This window comes from Aspergillus vadensis (genome assembly GCF_003184925.1).
Source record: "Aspergillus vadensis CBS 113365 unplaced genomic scaffold BO88scaffold_2, whole genome shotgun sequence".
In the NCBI taxonomy this organism is placed as follows: Eukaryota; Fungi; Ascomycota; class Eurotiomycetes; order Eurotiales; family Aspergillaceae; genus Aspergillus; species Aspergillus vadensis.
This window is the reverse complement of record NW_020292040.1, coordinates 716,692-737,916: the sequence shown is the minus strand read 5'-3', so window position 1 is coordinate 737,916 and position 21,225 is coordinate 716,692. Positions and strand designations below refer to the sequence as shown.

Here is a 21,225-nt window from a genome sequence, read left to right as displayed (position 1 = left end):
GGGGCAGTTGGTGGTGTTTCATGGTTCAGGTTGGACCTGAGAAATGTCTCCATATCAGCCATGCGCACCATCCGGACGGAGATTGTCTCAGCTCCGCCTCGATAGTGGCACCATTATCAATGTGCTACATGACAGGATTGCTTCAAGCAAAATATGCAGACGCCAATCTCAGGACGATAAATAACCATCACAAAGGGAAATGAGCAAACAATTCCTAACCCGCCAACCCAGAAGAATCCAAGAAAATAACCGAATGTCGCCATCTGTCTGACTTTCTGGCATAACCACGTTAAACCCTGACCAGGTATAAACAAAATGAAAAGAAAAATGGTCAGGGCAGAGAAGAAGATGAAAAGCCCAGCTAGCCTGCTGGGATATGAGAAATGCGAATGAACGCTCAGGACCAGCCCCGGAGAAGGTTATTAATACAGAAGACGCTGAGAACATAATCAAGAAAGGATACATCCTCCCATCATCGTCGATTGGCCATACATCACGCGGATGTCTGGGTATCTCATCAGTCCGAGTGGAGGTACTCGAGACCAGTGGCCAGGAAAATTCGAAACACTGAAGATGCGGAGATTTGAAGATCCGCGCCAATGTGCAGTGCTACCCAAGGGTAGATAGAGATATGGCTAAGCCGATGGCCGAAGACAGCCAACGCCATACGGCTCACAGCATGTTCCGGCTTCAGGAGCCAGGGGCCATACCGTTGGGATCAACGTTCTCCAGGCTCAGGCTCTGGAAATCGCCATGGACCCCAGGGGATGTATGGCCGGACATGGGCTGCATGGGTAGATCGTATGTGTTGGTCTCAAGACCCATAGAAGCCGGAACAGCAAAGTTCATGTTATGCTTGGGATAAATCCCATTCATGGACATGCCATCATCCGTGTAGTTGGGCTGATGTTCGTTACCAAGACCGTACATATCTTGGGGAGCGTGCGAGATGTTCGACAATGGAGGAGAATGGTTCGCAATCATAGGATCGGCATGACTGACGTTAGAATAAGATGCTTGGGACGCCACAGTTGAGTCAACAGCGGGCGAGACGAAGGGAAGGTTGAAGGGGGTCCCCATGTTGGTAGCAACAGGAGTTGAGTCACCGCCGGCTCCAGTACTGAAAAGCCCAGGGCTGGCAAAGTCTGATGGGGAAGCTGTCGTGGTAGCAGACATGGGGTGTGTCCGCGGGTCGAACCCATAGGAGGCAGAGGTATCTATCCGAAGGTTGACAGCCAAAGGATGAGTCGACTGGGGAACGGGAGCAAAGATACCCGTATCCGCATGGTTGAACTGAGCCGGAGTCTGGGGCATGTTGTAGTGGGCAAGAGGAGCCTGCATGGCAGAGAAGTCGACAGCTACCGGAACCGAGCGACTTCTCTGGCGCTTGTGTCCGCGCATCGCGGGAATGTTCAGGTGAGCATGGCTCTCGGGAAACACGTTCAAGAAGGCCGGAGCAAATTGGTTCGGCTGCGATGCAGGACGCTGGATAAACGGAGGGGACATGGGCGGGTTCATGGCAAAGTTGTTGTACGCAAGACGGTTCTGGAAGGACTCCAGGGACACTAGCTTGGCAAGTTGCACGCTGAGAACCTTGGGATGTCCCCCAAGATGGTGGACCAGGATTTGGCTTGCCTGCTGATCCTCGGTGAAGTCACCACACTGGTAGAATCCGCCAGAGTTGGAGGAGTCCATGTAGAACAGCGGGGGGCGGTTCAGCTCAACGACAAGACCGCCAGGTCGCGGGGGAGCACCGTTCGCCTGAGGAGTCTGGTCGCCCGACTCCAGTGTGATGTTCTTGATGTAGGCAAACGGATACTCAATCTTGTATCCAGCAGAATCATTGTTGATGTAGTATGTCATGCAGGCCTTCTCAGGGGAATAGAAAACCACCAGATCCATCGCGTTCTGTCCGATACGTCGCCAGCTACCGATAGTCAAGGAACGACAGGTGAAGTGATGAATAACTGTGATCGTCAGTATTCATCGCAAAATAGCAATAGCAGACTCAAACGTACCAACTTTGCCAGAAGGAGCCGACTCATGGGGATAAACACCACCGGTTCCGTATCCTCCCGTGCGCCCAAAGGGGTCCCTTGCACCGGGCTTGGTGGGGTCGAATTGCATGGCCAGGTACTGGCGCATCGACTCGGGAATAGAATCACAGCCTTCGCCCGTTTCGATGCTCTTCTTAGCAAGCATCTTTATTTTTGCGCGTCTACAAATTCAGTTAGCAGCAGGTAAGGAATAATAGTAAGGATCACAAACCTGTTTTGGAACCAGATCTGGACGGACCGCTCAGTCATATTGATTTCTTGGGCGATTCTTTCGCGCGTGGCTGCCGTGGGAGTCGGGTTCTTGTTAAATTCCAATTCGAGGGTGACCAGTTGATCCTGAGTCGCCCGTTGGCGCTTGTTGTTCTTCTGCTGCTGGGTCAGCGTGCTCTTCCGCTGAGGTCGACGTGCCGAAGCGGAGGCGGCCGTGGTAGAGTTGGACATGGCCGGGGACGGGCTCGAGGTAGTCGACGAAGACGAAGTCATGGTAGAAGCGGTGTTGGAGGAAGAGTTCGACGTAGTCGAGGGGTCAGGAGTGTCTGTCGAGGACATGTTTGCAGGGATTGAGTGAAGTTGAAAGGTAGGAAATGCGATACGACCAAGTTCGTGGAAAGGAGATTCCGTGGTAGGAAAAGGAGTATGGGTGGTGTGACGATCCGGCCGACAGTCAAGGAGGATTGGGGAGGGGAGTTTCCGGATCTCTGAAGCAGCGTCAAGCGCCAGAGTATGCGGATAATGTCAAACGAATGGAAGCGCTTTGGCTGGAAACCCGTCGAGAGTCGAGAGTTCCGATGAAGCAAAGCGCAAGAGAGAAGATGAGCGCGTCGCAGAAGCGTCGGGATGAGAGGGCAATCAAATGTCGTGGGAATAATATAAACAGCTGACCTAGGCAGCTTGGAAGGGAAATATGATCCTTGCTCTTCGCAACCGTAATGGGGGAGGCTGTACGTGAGATTGAGATATCAAAAGTAGATCGGTACAGATTCGGAGGGGGGCCGGTGTTTGGTAATGGCGAAGGTCTGCGTCAATGGGCGGCCCTGAGGTAAGCGAAGATGCAGCTAGATTGAGAAATAGATCGTGAAAGAGTGAAACGATCGACTGAAGCGAGCGAATGTAGTTGAAAGAAAGAATGGAAGGGGTGAAAAACACAAAAAAGAGTGAATGGGAAAGGAAAGAAAGATGCGAAGATGGTCGGTGGGAAGGAAGGGAAAGGGAGGAAAGAAGAAGAAGGGAAGAAGAAGAGACAAACGGGTGGAGGAGGCAGAGGAGAAAGCGAGCGAGCGCGACGGTCAGGAGATGGGATGGGGGAGGGCCCAAAGTGGTTAGCGGGTTCAGTAGTTGGCGCTGGACTGTTTTGGCACCGGCTGTTCCTGACTTTCTCCGTGGGGCTGGCCGCCTCTCTTTTTTTCCTTTTTATTTTTTTTCTGCCCTTTAATTCCCTTTTCCGTTTTCCTATTATTTCCTTTTCGGATTATTTGTTTCTTTTATTATTAATGGTCGATTTATTTTCCTGGTATAGAAATTTTTTTGGCGAGGCAGCTCCAAGTAACTAGTAAGTAGCTGTGAGTCAAGGAGTAAGTAATCACCGTAGCTCAGTTCACTCGGGGCATTGAAAGTCAATCCTCTTTTTTCTGTCCTCTTATTCACATCTCTCAGGATCTACCAAATCCTTTGAGTATTTATTCTCCCATGATCTAGACATTGTTGATCGAAATGAGATTGTTATGGTCACGATATGCTGCTGCGACTACTCCATCCGGAGGGGATAAAACATCTGGGTTGTTACAGAATTTCACATGGCTTGAAGCAGGACCAGAATGTTACAAGACCACCACCGCCCTCCACCCACACCCACCGCCTTGTTTTAGCCCCTGCTTCCAGTCGCGGCATCTGCACCTGCTGCCCGACGTTGTTGTTTGGGATTCCAGCCATCCAATAAGCATTCTCATCCGTGCCTTTCTGCATGGATGTGGACGTTGAAGACTGCGACCTCAGGATGGTTTAGGTTATGCTCGTACTTTTCCCCTCCCCAGTCAGTCAGTCTCTTTGCGTCGCTCCAGCAGAAGATACCCAGCATAGGAAACTCGGAACCGTGTGCCTAAGCAAGGCAACGACCATCCCCTTCCACCATCTATAGCCATAAATAGCTACCATGCTCTCGATCCCATTCATTTCTAGATGCAATTATGTAGGGACCGGCAACTAAGTCATGTATTGTCTACCTCCATGCCTCCAGAAACATCGTGCAGGCGAACCCACCGAGCGATCGGACTACGGATACAACCAGGGGTAGCGAACCAGACACAACGTGACCTGGACCGTTCCAAAGCCCGGACGGGATCGCATAAGCGCCCGACGATTGACAAGCTACAAAAGGGTTTCAGGTGGTGGAGTGACCTCATAATTTTGCCGAATCAGGACCGGAAAGCAAAGCGAAAAGAAGTAAAAAAATTTCATGGGAAGGGAAGAGGGGAGTAAAAAAGAAAAGAGGACAAAAAAGAGGCGGAGCCAAGAAACCTACCCCAAGAAGCGACCTGCCACTCGACCCGGTTCCTGAATCGAACCGCAGAACCAGGGCCGTGGTTCCGTCACCGGGCACCGCATCACCATGGGTGGGAAAGGGGACACTTCTGAGTCCTGACTAACTGATTGCTTTACCCATAACAGCTTCAGGATTGGAACCATGGATGGCGAACCGCACAATTCAGGGAGCGAGTGGGAAGAGGTTGGCGTGGTGGGAGACTTGGTAAGGGCAGTTCGGGCCTCTCCGGCCATTGTCCACAGAAAGAGGATCAGGGACTTTACCGCTTCCAGCAGGTGACTGACCTCATTTTGCCTTTCTGGCCAGCCGTATGAGTGGCCTCCCACTCTTGCGCCCTCTCAGGTACAACCGTAATCCCGGAGCTGTCGACGTGCTGGGTTTCTATTAATATCCTTTGGCCTCGATTTTCTTCCGTATTTACTTTGATCCCCCTCGCTTTTCTACCCATATTTCTGTCGTTCAGCGCAAATCACTCACTGATCTTTGGCGCTGCACTCCGCCCGTGCCGACCACTTCCACCATTATCCCTGGCGATTCGGTCCAGGTACCCGCCCCTCTCGCCATCACATAAGCCCTGATTGGACCACTGCGGATGACAGCGCTAGGGGGGGTGGGTGGAGAAGCGTTGTTCGGCACTCGTGCTGACTTGTACAGACTACAGACTACTGAGGCGGTTAGTCGGGGGCTAGTCTTCCATCTGGATTCTATCGCCGAATCTATTAATTTATAAATTAATTAATCGCTGGCACCTTCCTACGAACACATGAACGGGTGCTATTAATACGGTAGGGCAAGACAAATCCGGGGATAGTGAAAGCCGAGAGAAAAAGAGAGAGGGAAACAAGCATGCATCTGGAGGTTGAATACGGAGTATAATTTCTTTTTTCCATCTTACCACACTGATCGACTGGATACCGTATATGCAGGTACACACAGCGTACTTCCCTCGTACCTAACTCCTGCCTCAGAATGGGCGAGGTACCTGCTTGTGCTAGACTACTTACTGCCAGTTGTGCAACCTCGTCTAGACCCGACCGGGAAAAGACCAGGACAGACCCGCGGATGATCCGTGCATATCATCCTTGCCATTGGTCCAACCCAACTCAGCCACAGCAATGATAGGCCGAATGGCGATGGAGTGCCGTTTTCCGACCGTCCGAGAGCCAGGCACGCCCACGCCTTGCCTAACTAGGCAAGTATCCGACTGAGTCGAGACTTACCGCCGACGCTAAACAAGCATCCATCCTACACTAAAGCACTTCCCAGAGCCACTGATAGGGGTAGGTAGCCAGCCAAGTCACTGACCTGCATCACAATACACTGCGTAGTTAGTTATGTCTGTTGCTGCATCGGATTTGCCGGGGGTGGTTGATACATTTCCGACCGAATAACTCCCCCAGCGCATGCGCTTTGGTCATCACATATGTTTATCACTTTTGGATCCATCGTACGACCAAATGCCTCGCACCGAATTCCACTGCAAGGTCATGACTCTCTGACTCCTCTTTTTGTCCTTTCTCCGGCGACGGAATACTCCGTCACTCAGTCAGCCTACAACGATCTCCGACTAGATCTGCCCCATTTGGTTTCCAATAGTGTCTACTTAAGTACACCCGTGAATAGCATCCAGTCTACCTATCTAACCGGCCACGTCGGATCCGGCGCGCCGTGAAAAGCGCATCCCACTCCCACTCCCGAGTTCCCCTAGTGCTGCTTTTCGCTTCCCGGGATCTGTTGCCTAAAAGCACGGAGCAAGAGTGCGTGGTGGTTTCCCTTTCCATGGTGTCTCGGGGACTACGGAGTAGTAGTATCCTCTCTTCCTAATCTAGCATTCAGCGTTCAGTCCCCGAGCCCCGCAGGGTATACACACACACAACTCTACCCTTACCAATCCAGTAAGCGACATGTTGGTCCAACAGCCGCCGACCCATACCTAACCTAGTGGTGTGCCCCTCTCCAAACCGGGCAGAAAAAAAAGAGAGGCTTAAAATTACATGTTTGCTTTCCACCCCCATCACGCACGGGCATCTTCATAATCACTCACATACCTGACTAGCTAGTCAAGGATCTAATTAACTAAATGACTAGCTGACCGACCGAAGTCGCTGACTGACCTGACCGTCCATTCTCCTCGGTTCGGCCCCTCCCTCCCTCCCTTTCTCCCCCTTTCCGTTAACGGTCAGCCCGCATTCCTCCCGTATATGATGGGGAGGAAACGGGGGAGAAACGGGGGCGTGAAGGGGACAGGACTTATCAAACCTCCCATCAAGTTGTTTCATGTCCGCATGCGACAACGTCTACTAACTACTAAATCCGGACATCTGTGAAAACTTGTCCTTGATTGGCGCGGATAATTTCGCTGGGCTGGTATGTCAGCCCGACAATTTTAAGGTGATGAGTCAGGTAGGTATAGAGTCGATCAGTCGATGTTTGATGGGATTCTGTAACGGCGGAGGAATGCTGAAGCTTAGATCTACTCTACTCGTAGCTTTTACTACTGACATGCCCATTCCTGACGTGCATGGCTGGTATGACGTACGCGTAGAGGGTAATTTCTACTACTACTGCTGCTGAAATTGAAGGATGAAAAGGACTTCGTAGCTATGAGTGGGTTTATACGGAATTGGAATAAGTACAGTGGTTTGTAATGAACAAGGATCGGTTGGGATTGAAATATGAAGGTACTTTTCAATCTTGCTCTATATGAATAGGATGATAGGGTAATCTATTGAGTAGGTTGAGGAATGTCAGCTGCCAGATATACACGTAAGTATATACTAACGAGATCATCAATTGAGCTCCTGTCATTGTGTCTAATCTCCTAGGCACCCAGGATGATCCTTCTTGAACAAATTACAAGTCATAATTTGTGGTTACCGCACTTGGAGCGAATATTGATGGAAGGGCTAGTACTATACAGAAGCAGTAGCCTTTCTACAGTAAATTGATCATGTCCGTGAAAGAAAAATGCTTCACAAAGGTAACTTCCATACGCCAGCTAACCACATATTATTCCTGTTATCCTCAGAACATAATGCAGACAAGGTTTTCTCACTGAGTTACTAACAGCGAATAGAAGTAAAATTCACCCCTCATTTCTAGCCTATGCTAGCACTTTCAGTTTCTATCTAACCAGATATAGGCAGCATGCCCTTCATGCAAACTCTAGTATAGATTATAATGCTATCTGTTATTCTACACCTTGGGTGGTTTTTGTATATAGGTACTAACTGGGATGTATATAATTCTTTCTATACTCGGTATAGAGACAGCAAAGAACGACGATATATATAAAAGAAGTACTAGTATATTCTACAATATCTTTCTGAGCCAATACAAGTAACATATTTTCCCTCTCCAGCACTGTGTGTACATCCAATTGATTTTAAAATTCCCATTTCTTGTAAAAGTGGTCATGGTAGCCATGGAAGTTGAGTCTACTATACTTCATATGGATATGGAGTAGGAAAAACTTTTATCAAGATGATGCCCATAGAAGGGTACTACTATTATTTGGAACTATGATCACTACTACTACACTACTACCAAACCACCGCCCAACCACCATATATATATAAATATATAGAGAGCCTATATTATCCGAATAAACAATTACGCTTGACGGTTGTAGACAAAACACAACATTATCCAAATCAGAGTTTTACATCTCCCTGAATGCGCATAATGTAGGTATATCAGTCAGACTTGCCCAACGTACCATATCATTATGTTGCTTGTACCGCTCACCGAGCATTCATACATACACCCAGTGGCTGATGGCCAGCATTAAAGATCCAATATCCCTATTCATATTTAGCATGGCTTGTGTCTCTGGGGAGACGGAGCGCTGGAATTTTTTGTACTACCGCTTCCTTTCTTTTCGCTTGCTAAACAATATAAGTAACTAATTTCATGTAGTGTGTAGTATTCCTTGGTACTTACATATCAGTGGAATGCATGCCGTGACATAGTACATGGTACTATTTCAGAAACCAGCTGGTCAGTCAATTAATTTATAAGCTTACTTAGTAGTCTCAGCAACCGAATGATGAAATGTATAGACAGTAAAATTGACGATAGCGGGCCCGTGATTTTATCTTCTTGTCAAGACGGACCGGTACTTTCTCTAATGTGTAACCATTATATGCTGGTTAAAAGTGTCAGTAATAGTGCTCGGTAGCACTATCTATGATACCACATCTAATAGATTTACGCCGAAATTGGTAAATCGAGGCAGATTATGGAACATGTCCACATTAGTGACGTTATGAATCATCAATTATAGAAAACCAAACATATCCCCAAGATATATACAACACATCCATCTCTTGTAACCAGCACAAGATCCCATGGATATCCATCCTATGAACAAAGATTCCCACAAAAGGCCTAAGCAAGGTCTAACCCCTCTGATTTCTCGAAGATCGTACTCCAGTAATCTGTCGTCTTGGAACATATATCATCCCTTCCCTTCCAACTAATACTCTTACCCTCTAGAGCACACGCCGTCCAAAGAATCTCTTTCCAGTATGCTTTCTCCGTCTTTATTCCTCCAAAAGCCTCCACCACATCGTCCGGTGCCGTCCACGCCCGCGTATACCTCCCTCGCTCATCAACGACAGGCCCGTTATCATTGAACACCGTAGCTGGATTGAACTTGGGAAAGTTGACGTGGACAAAGAATGGATGTGGGGGTGGTACGGATGCGCCCCGAATGCGCCACTCGCCTTTCTTGGTCAAGGCATAATCTTCTATCGGATTGTACTGGACCATGGTGGACCCTGCAAAGCCATCGGGCGTTCCCCTACCAACAGCGCGAATTGGCTCGCTGACTTGATAGAAGGGCTCGTTAAGGGCGATTGCTGCTGCAACGAAGGTCTCTTTGTCGCCTTCCCCGGCGGCGCCTTGCGAAAGAAGAGGGTAGTAGTGGCTTGGGCCGTAGAAGTTGTAGTATGCTGCGAGCAGAAGGGTCCGGGTATGCGTTCGCTTGGAGAGGAGCAGTTCTCCAGACTCGGTGGATTGGCGAATCGTAGCGGGATTTTGTTGTTGTTGGTTTTGTTGCTCTTTGTTCTTCCCGGCCGTTTTATCTTGTGTCACAATCTCGTAGTATAGCGGTGACGTTGTCGGCCGCCAGAAGTCCGGCCAGGTGACTAGACCTTTTGAGATAAAGGGTTCGGATCTGAATAACACTTCCGGGTCCTGAAGAGCAAATGCATCTGCGTCTAGGAACAGGATCTCCTCGAATGAGGAGAACATCATGGCAAAGACTTTGTATTGATATTTCTCGATGGAGGCCTTGCTGTCGGTAACGGCATCAAGGATCTCAGACAGAACGACACATTGCGCATTGAGGGAGGGAAGAACGACCTGACAGACATAGCCATCATACTCGTCCCAGCTAGCGAGGAAGACTTCCATCGGAAGGTTTGAGCCACTCTGGCGAAGCATCCGTAGGGAGATAACGAGGACAGGGAGGTAAGAGCCGCCAGCTGTTGAGACGAGGCCACGAGTGTGAGCTTGGTAGTGTAGTTTTGGTGGGGTCTGCTTAAGCATATCGAGGAATTTGCTGTGTGCTATTCTCATCGCGGAGACATCCTCTTTGGACAGGCGAAGTAAGTCAGGCAGCGGATCTGTGTTTTTCGGGTCGAAGCCCTCAGACTCGGCGTTTCTGATCCTCGTAGGAGAATTGGCGTAGGGCTCTGAGGCCACCAGCATGGGATGAAACTCAGTCCAGAACTGTTCATGGCTGGTAGACGTCGTGGTGTTCTGCGACCGACAGGATGCGAGCGTCCAGATGAAGATGGCTACCAGCCCAAGGGTGATTAACATGCTCCGTCGCCGGAGTTGGGCTCGGAACGCTGCCATATTCGTGTGCTTCTAATTCTCTCTATGAGTCATGTCTCAGCTGCCGTCTAATATGTGGGAGAGTGTCGCGTTGTAGGATGCTAGGTGGTACGGCACGGTGTGAATGATAAAGCTGTGTCGCAGTGCGGAGGTGAATTTGGCCAGCCCAGTAACCAGCGGCTGAGCTATGCCCATAATAAGTAAAAGCGGCAGCACGAGGATCCTGGCGCTAAATATATCTGATGATTGGGTGGTAGAAGATTCATATTAGCTGTGTGGCACTAACGCTCCAAGTTCCGCACTCTAAACCAACTGGCGCTTAACGCAACGGACCGTCGCAGAACGGACTCCAATTTGAACCGAACAACGTAGCAATATGAGCGTATCACAATCTTTTAACACGGCAAAGATTATCCTCAATATGGAGCTAAAGTAATTTTTATCCACAAGAGTAATTAAAAGGACCCACGGCGTGTAGAGAAAGGCAGGGACTGGCCATGCGGTTAGGCCAGCAAGCGCCTCTCCTGGGTGTGCAAGGCTGATTGCACATATGAAGTCCACGTCACGCAGACCAGGGGCTGTTACTTAAATCTGAGGCGTTTAATTCGCCGATGAGAAAAATCGCTCTAACGCCTGCATTAGTCCGGCACCGGTCTATACACGGCGCCAAATTGAATAGCGATGGTTCGAAGAAGTGTCCGACTCCGCCCGCACGGGGGTTGATCTTCTGGTCTTATGAGCAGAGTACCCTCCCGCTTTCCCTTCCCCTGCTCACTGAGCCCTAAATCCAGTGTTTGACCTGATCAGAATCCCGCTGTGGGCTCTCATAATGTCCACCTATGGCTATGAGAACTGTGTCTCCGGGACATTCTACGGTTTCACGAAAACCGAATTTAACCCTGGAGACACACTCAACCTGCAGTGGGGAGCGATCGACGACGGGGAAACTCCGCTGAATATCACCCTAGGGCGGGCTGGAGGATACATCGTTGACCCGATCATTGGTGCGTAGCTTGGGGTTTGCAAGCTCAACTAACAGAAACTGACTCCTGTGATTGATTTAGTTGGCGCCCAGTTCACCGAAACGAGTGCTCTCTATCAACTTGTCGTCAACGAAACTGCGAACTGTACACTGGAAGAGTACAGCTGGGCAATTCCGCAAGACTTCAATACGACCAATCCAGAGTATCAGATCGGGCTTTTCAACGCATCTGTTCTTCTTGGTGCGGATGGGAATGCTTTGTTTGGCTGGCAAGCCTGGAGTCCAGACTTTTATGTCCGTCCTGCGAGTACTACTTCGACAGCAGATGCGACCAGCACGGCAACCAGCACGGCAACAGGTACTGCGACAGGCACGGCAAGTGAAACGTCGACCACCTCCTTGTCATCTACTTCCACCACCGCATCAGCATCATCTTCTTTGGAACCCGAAAGTCAAACATCGCATATAAACACTGTTGGTATTGGCGTTGGAGTCGGAGTCGGAGTCGCAGCTCTAGCAGGCATTCTCCTAGGCGCATACTATCTCTCACGGCGACGTAGAAAGGCTCAGATCCCACCACAGCCTTTCGTTCCTGTCCAGCAACGTCCTCTAGTGGAGCTACCGGCCACAGAGAAGCGGCCACCTGCGTATGAGCTGCAGGGGTGATCCAGGCATCAGTTGGGATACGGTCGAGAGAATAATGTTGGAGCGAGATGCGAGTCGTGATTGAGAGTCTTATTACTGATGACATAAGTATGTGTAAGCTGGAGGGACACATTGAAGGGAGCCTGTAAAGTATATATGATACCCAGTCATTATTTGTTTGATATTTGAAGGATGCTCTACTAGCTGCTGGAGTCAGTGTTTGTTAATCTTCAGTGGAACAGGAGGGGTGACAGTGACGGAAGTGGCAGGATCCCAGGCCCGTGCTTGCCTAGATGGGATGATATGACAGAAACTGTATTGAACGAACCATTAACCTATATAGTGTAGTATAAAAACGCTATATGTACTACCTTGTTTTTAACTGTAATAAAGCGCCTTGCAATATGACCACAAGTGACATGACTGTATCTTCTTTGATATTTCTTCCGGGCAAATACTCTCAAAATCGACCCCAACATATTACTGGCTCCATTATCTCCTGCTGCCTTATGATTAAGTTCAATTTCTCACAAGAAACGTCAAGATCTAGCAAAATTTAACCCCCAAAACAGACATCTGCGCAGTACTTTTCCAAAAACACATCGAAACGCATCCAACCACCCAAACCATCCAAGCCAACCACAAAAAATCCTAATAAATCCTCCTCCTCGCCTCATACAAAAACCCACCAAAAACATCCGGATCCAAACTCGCCCTCAACCAGGCCCAATCCTCCTCATTATCCCTCAAAGCCCTCAAATCATCATCCGTGGCCCCATCACTACTACTCGCCCACAACACCTTGGACAAAAGCATCTCTCGCTCTCGCTCCCGATTAACGCCATTCTGCCAGTTCGGCGCAGGCGTAAACGGATACACGTATTTGAGTTTATTCTTGATCCAGGCTTCGTAAGATAGGATGGGTAGGGGGGTCCTATACCACAGTCATGAATCAGCAAATCATCCACCCAACCTACTACCTACTAGAATCAAAAATTGATTACTGAATAGGTATAGGTATAGGTATAGTTAAAGTGTATATCTTACAAAAACTCCCCCGTCCACTTATAATAAACCACAGGAACATCCTCATCCTCTTCCTTGCTTGCAGTCTGGCCGTAATCAACCAGGAACAGACAGCGGGTGGACTCGATGGGAAAACGCTCAGTGCTGAAGGCGTAGCGGCGGTGCTTGGAGGGGATGAATTCGGTGTGCCAGTGTAGGTGGCAGATGTGGTTGATGAGGAAGGTGTTGCGGTCTTCGTTGGTGTCTCCTGGGAGGAGGTGGATGCGGGTGTCGACGAGGATGCGGATGGGAGGGTCGTAGAGGGATTTTTTGGGATAGGGGGTTGGTAGAGGGTGGGAGAGGTCCATTGGGGAGGACGTATTAACTGAAATGTATTAGATGGGGATAGTGATGGTGGTGAGGGTTGTATAGCGCAGAGTAAGAGGAAAGGTAGGCATGCTTTAGTGGCTATATAGTAGTACGTATGCTCTTTGATGAATTGGCATGGTAGTTTCCTAGTGTGAGGGTATTGCATTTATGGGAAATACCAAGGGCTTTGGAATAGGGAATTGCCATGTTGATGAGTGTGTTGTAACTGACTCTCGCGTAGAGAGTGATTCATCGTAGGGCATCTCACGGGACGTGGATAGGTGCGTTAAGGTTAGTAGGTTAATCTGTGACTGGCCTGATGGTATAGGGTTATATTATGGACAAGCATTCATATCTAGTGATATATATTGCCATGAACTGTTCATTTCAAGTGATGGATGGTAGCTGTTATAGTAGATAAGTGCCCTAGTATCTAGGTGTCACCAACAATCGGTAAAATCCCATAGTATGATAAAAGCATCCGCGTATGTCGATGTAGTTGCCTACACTTTACCCTTCTAGTACTTTAAACCATCGACCTATGGCTACTACAAGCATCTCTTAAATCATGGAATGTAGGCTTCTCTGTCTGAATATTAAGTAGTTAATCACATACAAGGATACTCATCAAACAGCACACCCTAACACAGGAACTATTGGTCACTTCATCATGACTGCTGACTGACAGTATGTCGGAGGATCAATTAACTATGCAGCTTATGAACCCCCTTCACTGCATTACTATTCCAACTCAACCTATGCACTCCCCGGAGTGCTAAATCCGATATACCCGGGGAGATTGAGGGATCCACTCAGGGGAAACTGGAGCGCCCCTCATCCTCGCTTCCGGGTGCTCCGGAGCTGTCAAGCTTAGCCTACTTCTTACAAACAATGCTCTTTCTTTTCATCTGTTTCACTGCTCCATGTAAACGTTGCGCGTTTGTCCACGTTCATAATCTATTTGCTTTCCATGCATATATACAACCAGTATACACACTGATCAGAAAAATAACAGAGAAGGAGTGACTAGAACTTATCCGGGGTATCCACTCTAAACGCCTGAACGCTCACAAATCAAAGGAGTGAAGGCACTCATACAACAAACAGACACGAAGAAATACTTTTTTGTTTTCTTTCATCATCATTCACTTTAAATGCCCCTTTCGGATGGCCCCAAATCCCTTCGTAAACAACTCATGAACCTCGACTGACCGGCGTGGGGTCTTGGGCACCTCTTCACCCTCCGGAGGAGTGCTGGTTCCGTATCCGCCCAGTTCAACGTCTTCCATCTCAACAGGACCAGAGCCTGTCTTGGTGCCGTTCACCATCACTCTTGGCCGGGCAAGAAGTTCCCGAACCTGTTGCTCGCGCACTTCCATCTCTTCCTCGCGAGCCAGCTCAAAGCTGGATTTCTTCTTGCCGTGATCCCAGCCTTGTTGCAGCTCAGATGCTGCGGCTTCCTCAAACCGTCTTCGAATGTCCAAGTCCTGCTCGTATTCCTGGAAAACGTCCACATCCGTGGGGAAAAAGAGCGCCCGGACGGAACTCACGGTCATTTCGAACACGATAACTGCGATGACGGTGACGAGCAGAGCTGCCCAAAAAGCGAGGTCGTGGCCCGATGCATAGACAAAGTTGCCCAGAACATGGTAGATCCCGTCACCAGAGCTGGGATTGTACCGGCGATCGAGGATCAAGTTCCAACAGAACCAACCACCAACGGAAATGATCCACACAACCAAGCACAGATACGTCTTGTTGTGCACCTCGAGGGCCTGTAGCTTGGTGTTGATGACGATAACACAGGCCGTGAATGAGAGCAGACCGGCTGAAAAGATGTCGCTGCCTGTGTGCGTGAACATGACATTTTCAAACAGCCCAAACATGCAGAAATAAATCATCATGGCCTCGCATGCAGCCATGAACGTCCAGCCTAGATACAGCCGAATGTTGAACCCGCCGTTGCGCTGCCCTTTGGTATACAACTCTGGAACAGCTAGGAGGGTGGAGGCAGAGAGGTCTTTGGTGAAGATGCCGAGGAAGATGACGGCCAGAGACGTGAAGAGAGTGTTGAACATACTCAAACTCCATGACTCATAAATACTGGTGCCAGTGTACCCGTTCCAGCGCTGGTACAGAGCCTGCGTCAGGTAGAACAGCATTTCCTTCCAGAATGTCCCGAGTGTGTACTTGCACGCCCGGATATAGTTCCACCGGCCGTGGACAAGAAGCAGCTTCAGCAGGAACCTGAACTGAGCAATCGAATAGTCCGAGATTCGGGCCGCCTGCAATCCTTCCTTACCAGTAATGCCGATGCCAACGTGAGCTTCCTGGATCATGGCAATATCGTTCGCACCATCACCAATCGCCAGCGTCACGCTACCCTTGACTTGTTGACGGATCGACTTGACCAGGAAGGCTTTCTGCTTAGGACTGGCACGGCAGCAGATAACCGAATCAACTAGCACGGCCAGCCTGAAAAACTGTGCCGCCAGGATTTGGTCTGACTCGATTATGGATAGTGTCTGCCCATCAACTACAACAACAGAATGAGCCACGCCGCCCTTGGTGATGTCGGCCGTCAATTTTACAATTGACTGCTCGACCTCTCCCGTCTCATGATCCAGAATGACAAGAGTCGAGTAGTCCTTCACCAGACGGCAGGAGTGACCGATGTTGATGGCGGTCTCTCGCTTGTCGCCAGTCAGCATCCACATCTTGATGTTCGCACGTCGCAGCTTGTCGATCGCCTCGGGAACGCCCTTCTGCAGCTTGTCTTCGATGGCCGTTGCGCCAGTCAACTCGAGCTGTTGCTCGATCTGTTCACCAACCTGTTCGATCTTCTCCTGTCTGTCGACAAGGCTAGTGGAGGCTTCGTGATAGGCAGCCTTCCAGTTGTTGTAGGCAGCTTCGTCAAGGAAGCGGTGCCCATACAGGAGCGTACGCAACCCCTCCGTCGCAAAGTCGTTGAGATGCTGGAAGCAGCGCTCGAACACGGCAGCTTCGTTTACAACCAAAGCCTCCTCTACAAGCTCTTCCTCCTCATGTTCGTGAATGGAGCTGCCGGAGTCCGACCATGTGCTCGAAGCGCGCCCCAACTGGGCAGAGGGGCGAGGACTATAATACTCAGGATCGTCCCCTCGCGTCAAAATTCCACCATCAGTCTCCCGGTCGCGCAGCCAAACATCGATGCTTTCTCTTAGAGCCGATACGTGATCGCCGGTTATACTTGATCGCCGACGGGCCATGCTAGGCCGGCCAAAGCTGGTCCGAAGCCCGCTATCCTTGCGACTGTGATACTCGCTGTTGCGCCTCACGACCTGGGCAGCCTCGGCCGCCTTGCGTTTGCTGGCGCGCCTCTCAATCTCCACGGCCTTCTCCTGTGCAAGCTCGGCACGTTTCAGCAATCGCATCAGAATGCTATCAGCGCCCTTGCAGAACACGCAAATGCGCTGGTCAGGCATCCGCACCACAACCGACATTCGCTTGCGAGCGCTTGAAAACTCGATAACATCCATAATCTGATACACCTCATCACAAGGCTTGTCGTCGGATCCGTTGGGATAGGTCCGGATGGTAAGTGTGTTCGGCTGCCGGTCGCGAACGAGGTAGCCAAGCTCCTGAGCGGCCATAACCAAGGCCAACTCATCGGGCGATGCTGCCTGGAACGAGACATTGCCAAATTCGTCATCTTCCGGGATACAGGTGTGACACAACGCCATGGCCAAGATGAACATCTTGGCCTTGCGGGCAAAGACGGTGTAAGGCTTGCGCTGAATATACTTGATCATATCGGTGGTACGGTTGTTGCGCATAGAGGCGCCACGTCCGTCCAGGCCGTTCGTCATCGACATCGAGGTTCGGGGAGGCTCTCTCCGCGCCTCCGAAACGTTCGACTTGCGGCTGAGCGCCTTCTTTCCTTTTGCGCGGCGTTTCTTGTGGATCAACTTTGTATGATCACCGGCCTTGGCCGCCTCTTCGACAAGATCAAAGTCATGGTACCATGCAGTGCCAGCAACACTCATCTTACGGAAGCGCATTGAGTTGTTGGTCAAGGTACCGGTCTTATCCGAAAACACATAGCTGACTTGGCCCAATTCCTCGTTGATGGTGGACGTGCGAGCTTCGATCGGAGTGTCAGTCTCGGGGTCATACATATCGATATCGGAATTCAGTAGAAGCATCTGCGCGACCTTGACAATTTCCATACTCACGTATAGCGAGATGGGAATCATCGTATTAAACATGATCAGGAAGGAGGTGAAGATAGGCCCGATGGCCACACTCGCCTGAGTGAGATACCATGCCTTGGGCTCGACTTGCTGATGGAACCAAAACTTGTAAGCGAGAGTGCATCCTACCGACAAGCAAACGACAAGGAGCACAATTAGCATAACAACCCGGTTGACCTTGGCCTGGAGAGAGGGCGACTTGATGCGAGGGTTCTTGTTTGCGTTCATCCGAATCTTACACTCCTCGCCGGTATAGATGACCATGCCATACACACATTCGGTATTGCGCAGAATACTACCGCGGTACACGATCTCATTGTTGGTCAATGGAAGTTTCTCTTCCGCGGCGATGGTCACATTTCCGTCAAATTTGTAAAGGTCCATATTGGGGTCCTCGACTGCGAAATGCAAAGCGCTGCTACAAATGCCCTCAACTGTCCCACAGACTTTTGCGATAGGTTGAGCAGGCTGTTTGTTCTTTAGATTTGTCTCGCCGTCCAGAGCCATGGTTTCGATATAAGCGATACCGTTGGGCCCGTCAGCATGAAGCAGGACCATATCTGCCGGTACAGGCTGATCACGCTCCAATCGGATGACGTCTCCAACTTTGATATCTCTCCACTTCACTGGGACCCAGTCCTGAGACTCACTTGAGACGGACATGCTGTCGCTAGCGCACATCTGAGGAGGAATGCCTGCACCAGGGCGAAGGACAAACGCATAACGGTTATTTTCCTCCTTGTCTAAGCGATAGCGACGCCAATCATCGAAGCCTTCTTTGCCCATTGAAATAGCAACGAAGATCAACAGCGGCACGAGTGTGGTGAATGAACCGGTGGTACTCAGACCAGGAATCATCTGTAGGATCGCAACAATAAGAAAATAGAAGTTGGCCAGCTTCGTAAACTGCGCGAACAGTTGGCGGGGAAAGAAACTCCAAAAGCTGTAACGACTGGAACGGATGGAGTTTCCAACATAAGGGTTTCCGGTTCTCTCATCGACGAGGGCTTCGGTGCGAGTCGCGTCAAGGTCAATGTGCCGACCGTCTTTGCTGGGCGGGATGTCTTTGATACGAAGGATGGTTTTACGTGCCGTCTCGAGCATGTCCTCCAGACGAAGCATCAGCGTGGCAACGACAGCCCTCCGCTTGAGCCATTTTTCATAGGAGACACTTGTGGAGAGGTGCCTGCTGTTTTTGGGGTTATCTGAAGACTCTGAGTAATACGTCGTCGACAGATCCAGGTTTGGATCGGATGCGGACTTTTGCGTTACTAGAACGTCTTGCTTCTCATCTTCAGTGGACTGGCGCGGCACCTCCTCCGATTTCCGCTCGGAAACATCAGCAGAAGCGCCTTCCTGTGGGCTAACAGCCTGGGCTTGACCCAGCTCGATTGCAACCGGAGACGTAACAGCCGACTCAATATTTTTTGCGAAGATCGTCCGTCGCAGCGAATACCCACGATGACGAGATCTCGAACGACCACCGGATTCCGGACTTTGTGGGGAGGGAGGGGACAATGTCGAATTGGGCGACAAAGGTGAGGTTGCGCTATGTCCTGGGGACCTGCCGGATGAAGGCACCTGCAACTGAGCGAGATTTGTGTTGATTGTTAACCCTCTAGACGCGGGCCGTCGGTCGGTGTCTGAACCTCGTACTTCCTCCGGGGCGGGACGCTCCAAGTCGGTCGAAAAACGGACATGATGTTGCGATGATCTTCGGCCAGCATCTGACACGGTTCGAGAGGGCGAAAGGGACGGTCGGCCGGGGATTGCACCACCTCGAGCACGGTTTATATCCAAGGACTGGCTCCGTGGCAGTTGCGGTACTGGAGTCGAGCCGCCATTTCCTCCGGTTGGATGTTCCGCCGACGTGCTTTGCTGCGGACCGTGATTGGACTCGGGTACATCATCATGTTGGGACATGGCGGGATCGCAAATGTCCACAGTGATGTGGGTGCCACAATATCACCGTCTCCTTGCGGTTCTATCAATTCACTTCGAATCTCGAGGCAGAAGGTAAATAATCAAAGGGCGAATCGGTCGTAGTGGTATTTCCTGTATGACGAAAGGCCTGACTCATTCTTCGATCCCCAAAAACCAGCCAAAAACAACGGACTCGTTTATGCCAGCATATGAGAGCCCCCCGAAAGCAAAACCAGCGATGGATATCGTACAAGCGACTCGCGCAGAGGTAGATTGGAAAAGGAGAAGGTTCGTCAGAGCGATAGGGAGGTGAACCGGAGTGAGAGCCAAGACGATGATGGCAGATGGCTGGAAGTGAAACAGGCGGAAACGACTGTGGGGAGCGAGTTCCACCGAGTTAACAGAAGGAACAAGAATGGACAAGAGGGTGGAGAGGGAGATGGGGGGGTAAAGAGGGGAGGGGAAAAGGCCACGCGGAGAGAAGAGAAGAAACAAGGATATGGGAAGACGTCAAGAGGAACTTCTTTTTCCGCAGGCGGCGAGAGAAAGAGAAAGAGAGACCAACCAAGTAAGTTCAGCTGTCCTGACTCTGTTTTGTTCAGCTGCAGCGAATACGAAATGAGGCAGCCGGAAGCGGTAAGACGGCCGAAATAACAATAGAGCCGCCGCCACTTGACTGCAGCCGGATTTTAATTTTAATTGAAGACTGGCTGGATGCAAGCAGGGAAAAGAATGACTGCAAATGCAAGAGCAGAGTCGAGCATAGAAGCGTCGAAAAAAAAGAGGAAGAGGAAGAGGAAAGGGTAAGCTCTTTTGGGAAAGGGACTAACTTCAAGTGGGAGAGGAACAAGAACCAGAACCAGAAGAAGAAGAGCCGTCGAGAAGGCGAGCCAGAAGGCAAAAAAGGGAGTCTCGAATGAAGGCCTGAACCCAAAACTGGAACCCGATGGGGAATTTGCGGAGGCACCTTAATTGGCGGCGGGCCACTCACCGGTCGCCGTCGGCTTTGAACGTGGCTTGGGGGCCACGCAAACCATCCATCCTCGTTCAAGTTTCTTTAGGCCTTTTCTGACTGCACTGCCCCTCGTCGATTTCCAGGGTTCATCACCTCCTACACAAAGTAACATTGCGATCAGATCTTCGACTTTGTATGTCTTGTTTTGGATTACATTAGATGATTACTACTGTAACACCCTATCTTCACATACAGACGCACTGCACACTGTCCGTGTTCTCGGAATAACCTCTCAGTGGCGGAAGAACCCCTGTCACTTAAAACACTTGGTTAAACCCCGCCATTGACAGGGCTGTGATCTGATTGCTTTCCCTACTTATCACGCCACTGGCACTACTCCAGTGTACGTAAGTGTGTGGTGGATTCAACGCTCAAGCAGTCAGATTTGCCACATCTCCAATTCTTTTCCAATCAACATCATCCACTCTACCATGGATAAGCAGTTCCTTTGACAGGGTCCCGACCTGCCACTGCTGACCGCCTGCCTCTCACGGCTTATTTTATTGCCTGGCACTTTTCTTTAGCTTTCTGATTCATGGTAGCCTATCTATTCTTATCCATCTACTTCGTATCTCTCACCATGTTTATCTGGCTGCCTGCTGCAGTAACTACCA

At 50.0% G+C, this 21,225-nt stretch overlaps 8 protein-coding genes across 8 annotated transcripts; 1 reads left to right on the top strand and 7 right to left on the bottom strand.

Annotated features, from left to right (window-relative positions):
* Window positions 1-21: 21 nt before the first annotated feature.
* BO88DRAFT_95444 (uncharacterized protein) lies at window positions 22-577 on the bottom strand. The gene has a single exon (XM_025713288.1). The coding sequence runs from the start codon at window positions 463-465 to the stop codon at window positions 169-171; it is 297 nt and encodes a 98-aa protein (XP_025567230.1). The 5' UTR covers window positions 466-577; the 3' UTR covers window positions 22-168.
* BO88DRAFT_95448 (homeobox domain-containing protein) lies at window positions 578-2,772 on the bottom strand. The gene is made up of 3 exons (XM_025713289.1): window positions 2,269-2,772; window positions 2,019-2,218; window positions 578-1,967 (listed from the first exon to the last, which is right to left on the bottom strand). Exons 1-3 carry the CDS (start codon window positions 2,604-2,606, stop codon window positions 691-693), a joined length of 1,815 nt encoding a protein of 604 aa, XP_025567229.1. The 5' UTR covers window positions 2,607-2,772; the 3' UTR covers window positions 578-690.
* A 1,186-nt stretch (window positions 2,773-3,958) lies between these two features.
* On the bottom strand, window positions 3,959-5,233 carry BO88DRAFT_440696 (uncharacterized protein). Its single transcript, XM_025709819.1, has 4 exons — window positions 5,070-5,233; window positions 4,881-5,031; window positions 4,572-4,684; window positions 3,959-4,421 (listed from the first exon to the last, which is right to left on the bottom strand). Exons 1-4 carry the CDS (start codon window positions 5,158-5,160, stop codon window positions 4,273-4,275), a joined length of 504 nt encoding a protein of 167 aa, XP_025567228.1. The 5' UTR covers window positions 5,161-5,233; the 3' UTR covers window positions 3,959-4,272.
* On the bottom strand, window positions 5,048-6,462 carry BO88DRAFT_467914 (uncharacterized protein). Its single transcript, XM_025711542.1, has 5 exons — window positions 6,232-6,462; window positions 6,018-6,129; window positions 5,856-5,896; window positions 5,627-5,800; window positions 5,048-5,536 (listed from the first exon to the last, which is right to left on the bottom strand). The coding sequence occupies exons 2-5, from the start codon at window positions 6,040-6,042 to the stop codon at window positions 5,321-5,323; spliced, it is 456 nt and encodes a 151-aa protein (XP_025567227.1). The 5' UTR covers window positions 6,043-6,129; window positions 6,232-6,462; the 3' UTR covers window positions 5,048-5,320.
* Window positions 6,463-8,858: 2,396 nt separating this feature from the next.
* BO88DRAFT_401060 (alpha-mannosyltransferase) lies at window positions 8,859-10,627 on the bottom strand. The gene has a single exon (XM_025705741.1). It carries the CDS (start codon window positions 10,459-10,461, stop codon window positions 8,986-8,988), a length of 1,476 nt encoding a protein of 491 aa, XP_025567226.1. The 5' UTR covers window positions 10,462-10,627; the 3' UTR covers window positions 8,859-8,985.
* Window positions 10,628-11,193: 566 nt separating this feature from the next.
* BO88DRAFT_440694 (uncharacterized protein) lies at window positions 11,194-12,262 on the top strand. Its single transcript, XM_025709818.1, has 2 exons — window positions 11,194-11,444; window positions 11,505-12,262. The coding sequence occupies exons 1-2, from the start codon at window positions 11,270-11,272 to the stop codon at window positions 12,086-12,088; spliced, it is 759 nt and encodes a 252-aa protein (XP_025567225.1). The 5' UTR covers window positions 11,194-11,269; the 3' UTR covers window positions 12,089-12,262.
* A 456-nt stretch (window positions 12,263-12,718) lies between these two features.
* On the bottom strand, window positions 12,719-13,440 carry BO88DRAFT_421819 (uncharacterized protein; the record flags this gene model as incomplete). Its single annotated transcript, XM_025708545.1, has 2 exons — window positions 12,719-13,001; window positions 13,115-13,440. The coding sequence occupies 2 exons, from the start codon at window positions 13,438-13,440 to the stop codon at window positions 12,719-12,721; spliced, it is 609 nt and encodes a 202-aa protein (XP_025567224.1).
* A 1,146-nt stretch (window positions 13,441-14,586) lies between these two features.
* On the bottom strand, window positions 14,587-19,596 carry BO88DRAFT_331363 (aminophospholipid-translocating P4-type ATPase DNF3; the record flags this gene model as incomplete). The annotated part of the gene is made up of 1 exon (XM_025702672.1): window positions 14,587-19,596. The coding sequence occupies one exon, from the start codon at window positions 19,594-19,596 to the stop codon at window positions 14,587-14,589; it is 5,010 nt and encodes a 1,669-aa protein (XP_025567223.1).
* Window positions 19,597-21,225: the final 1,629 nt, after the last annotated feature.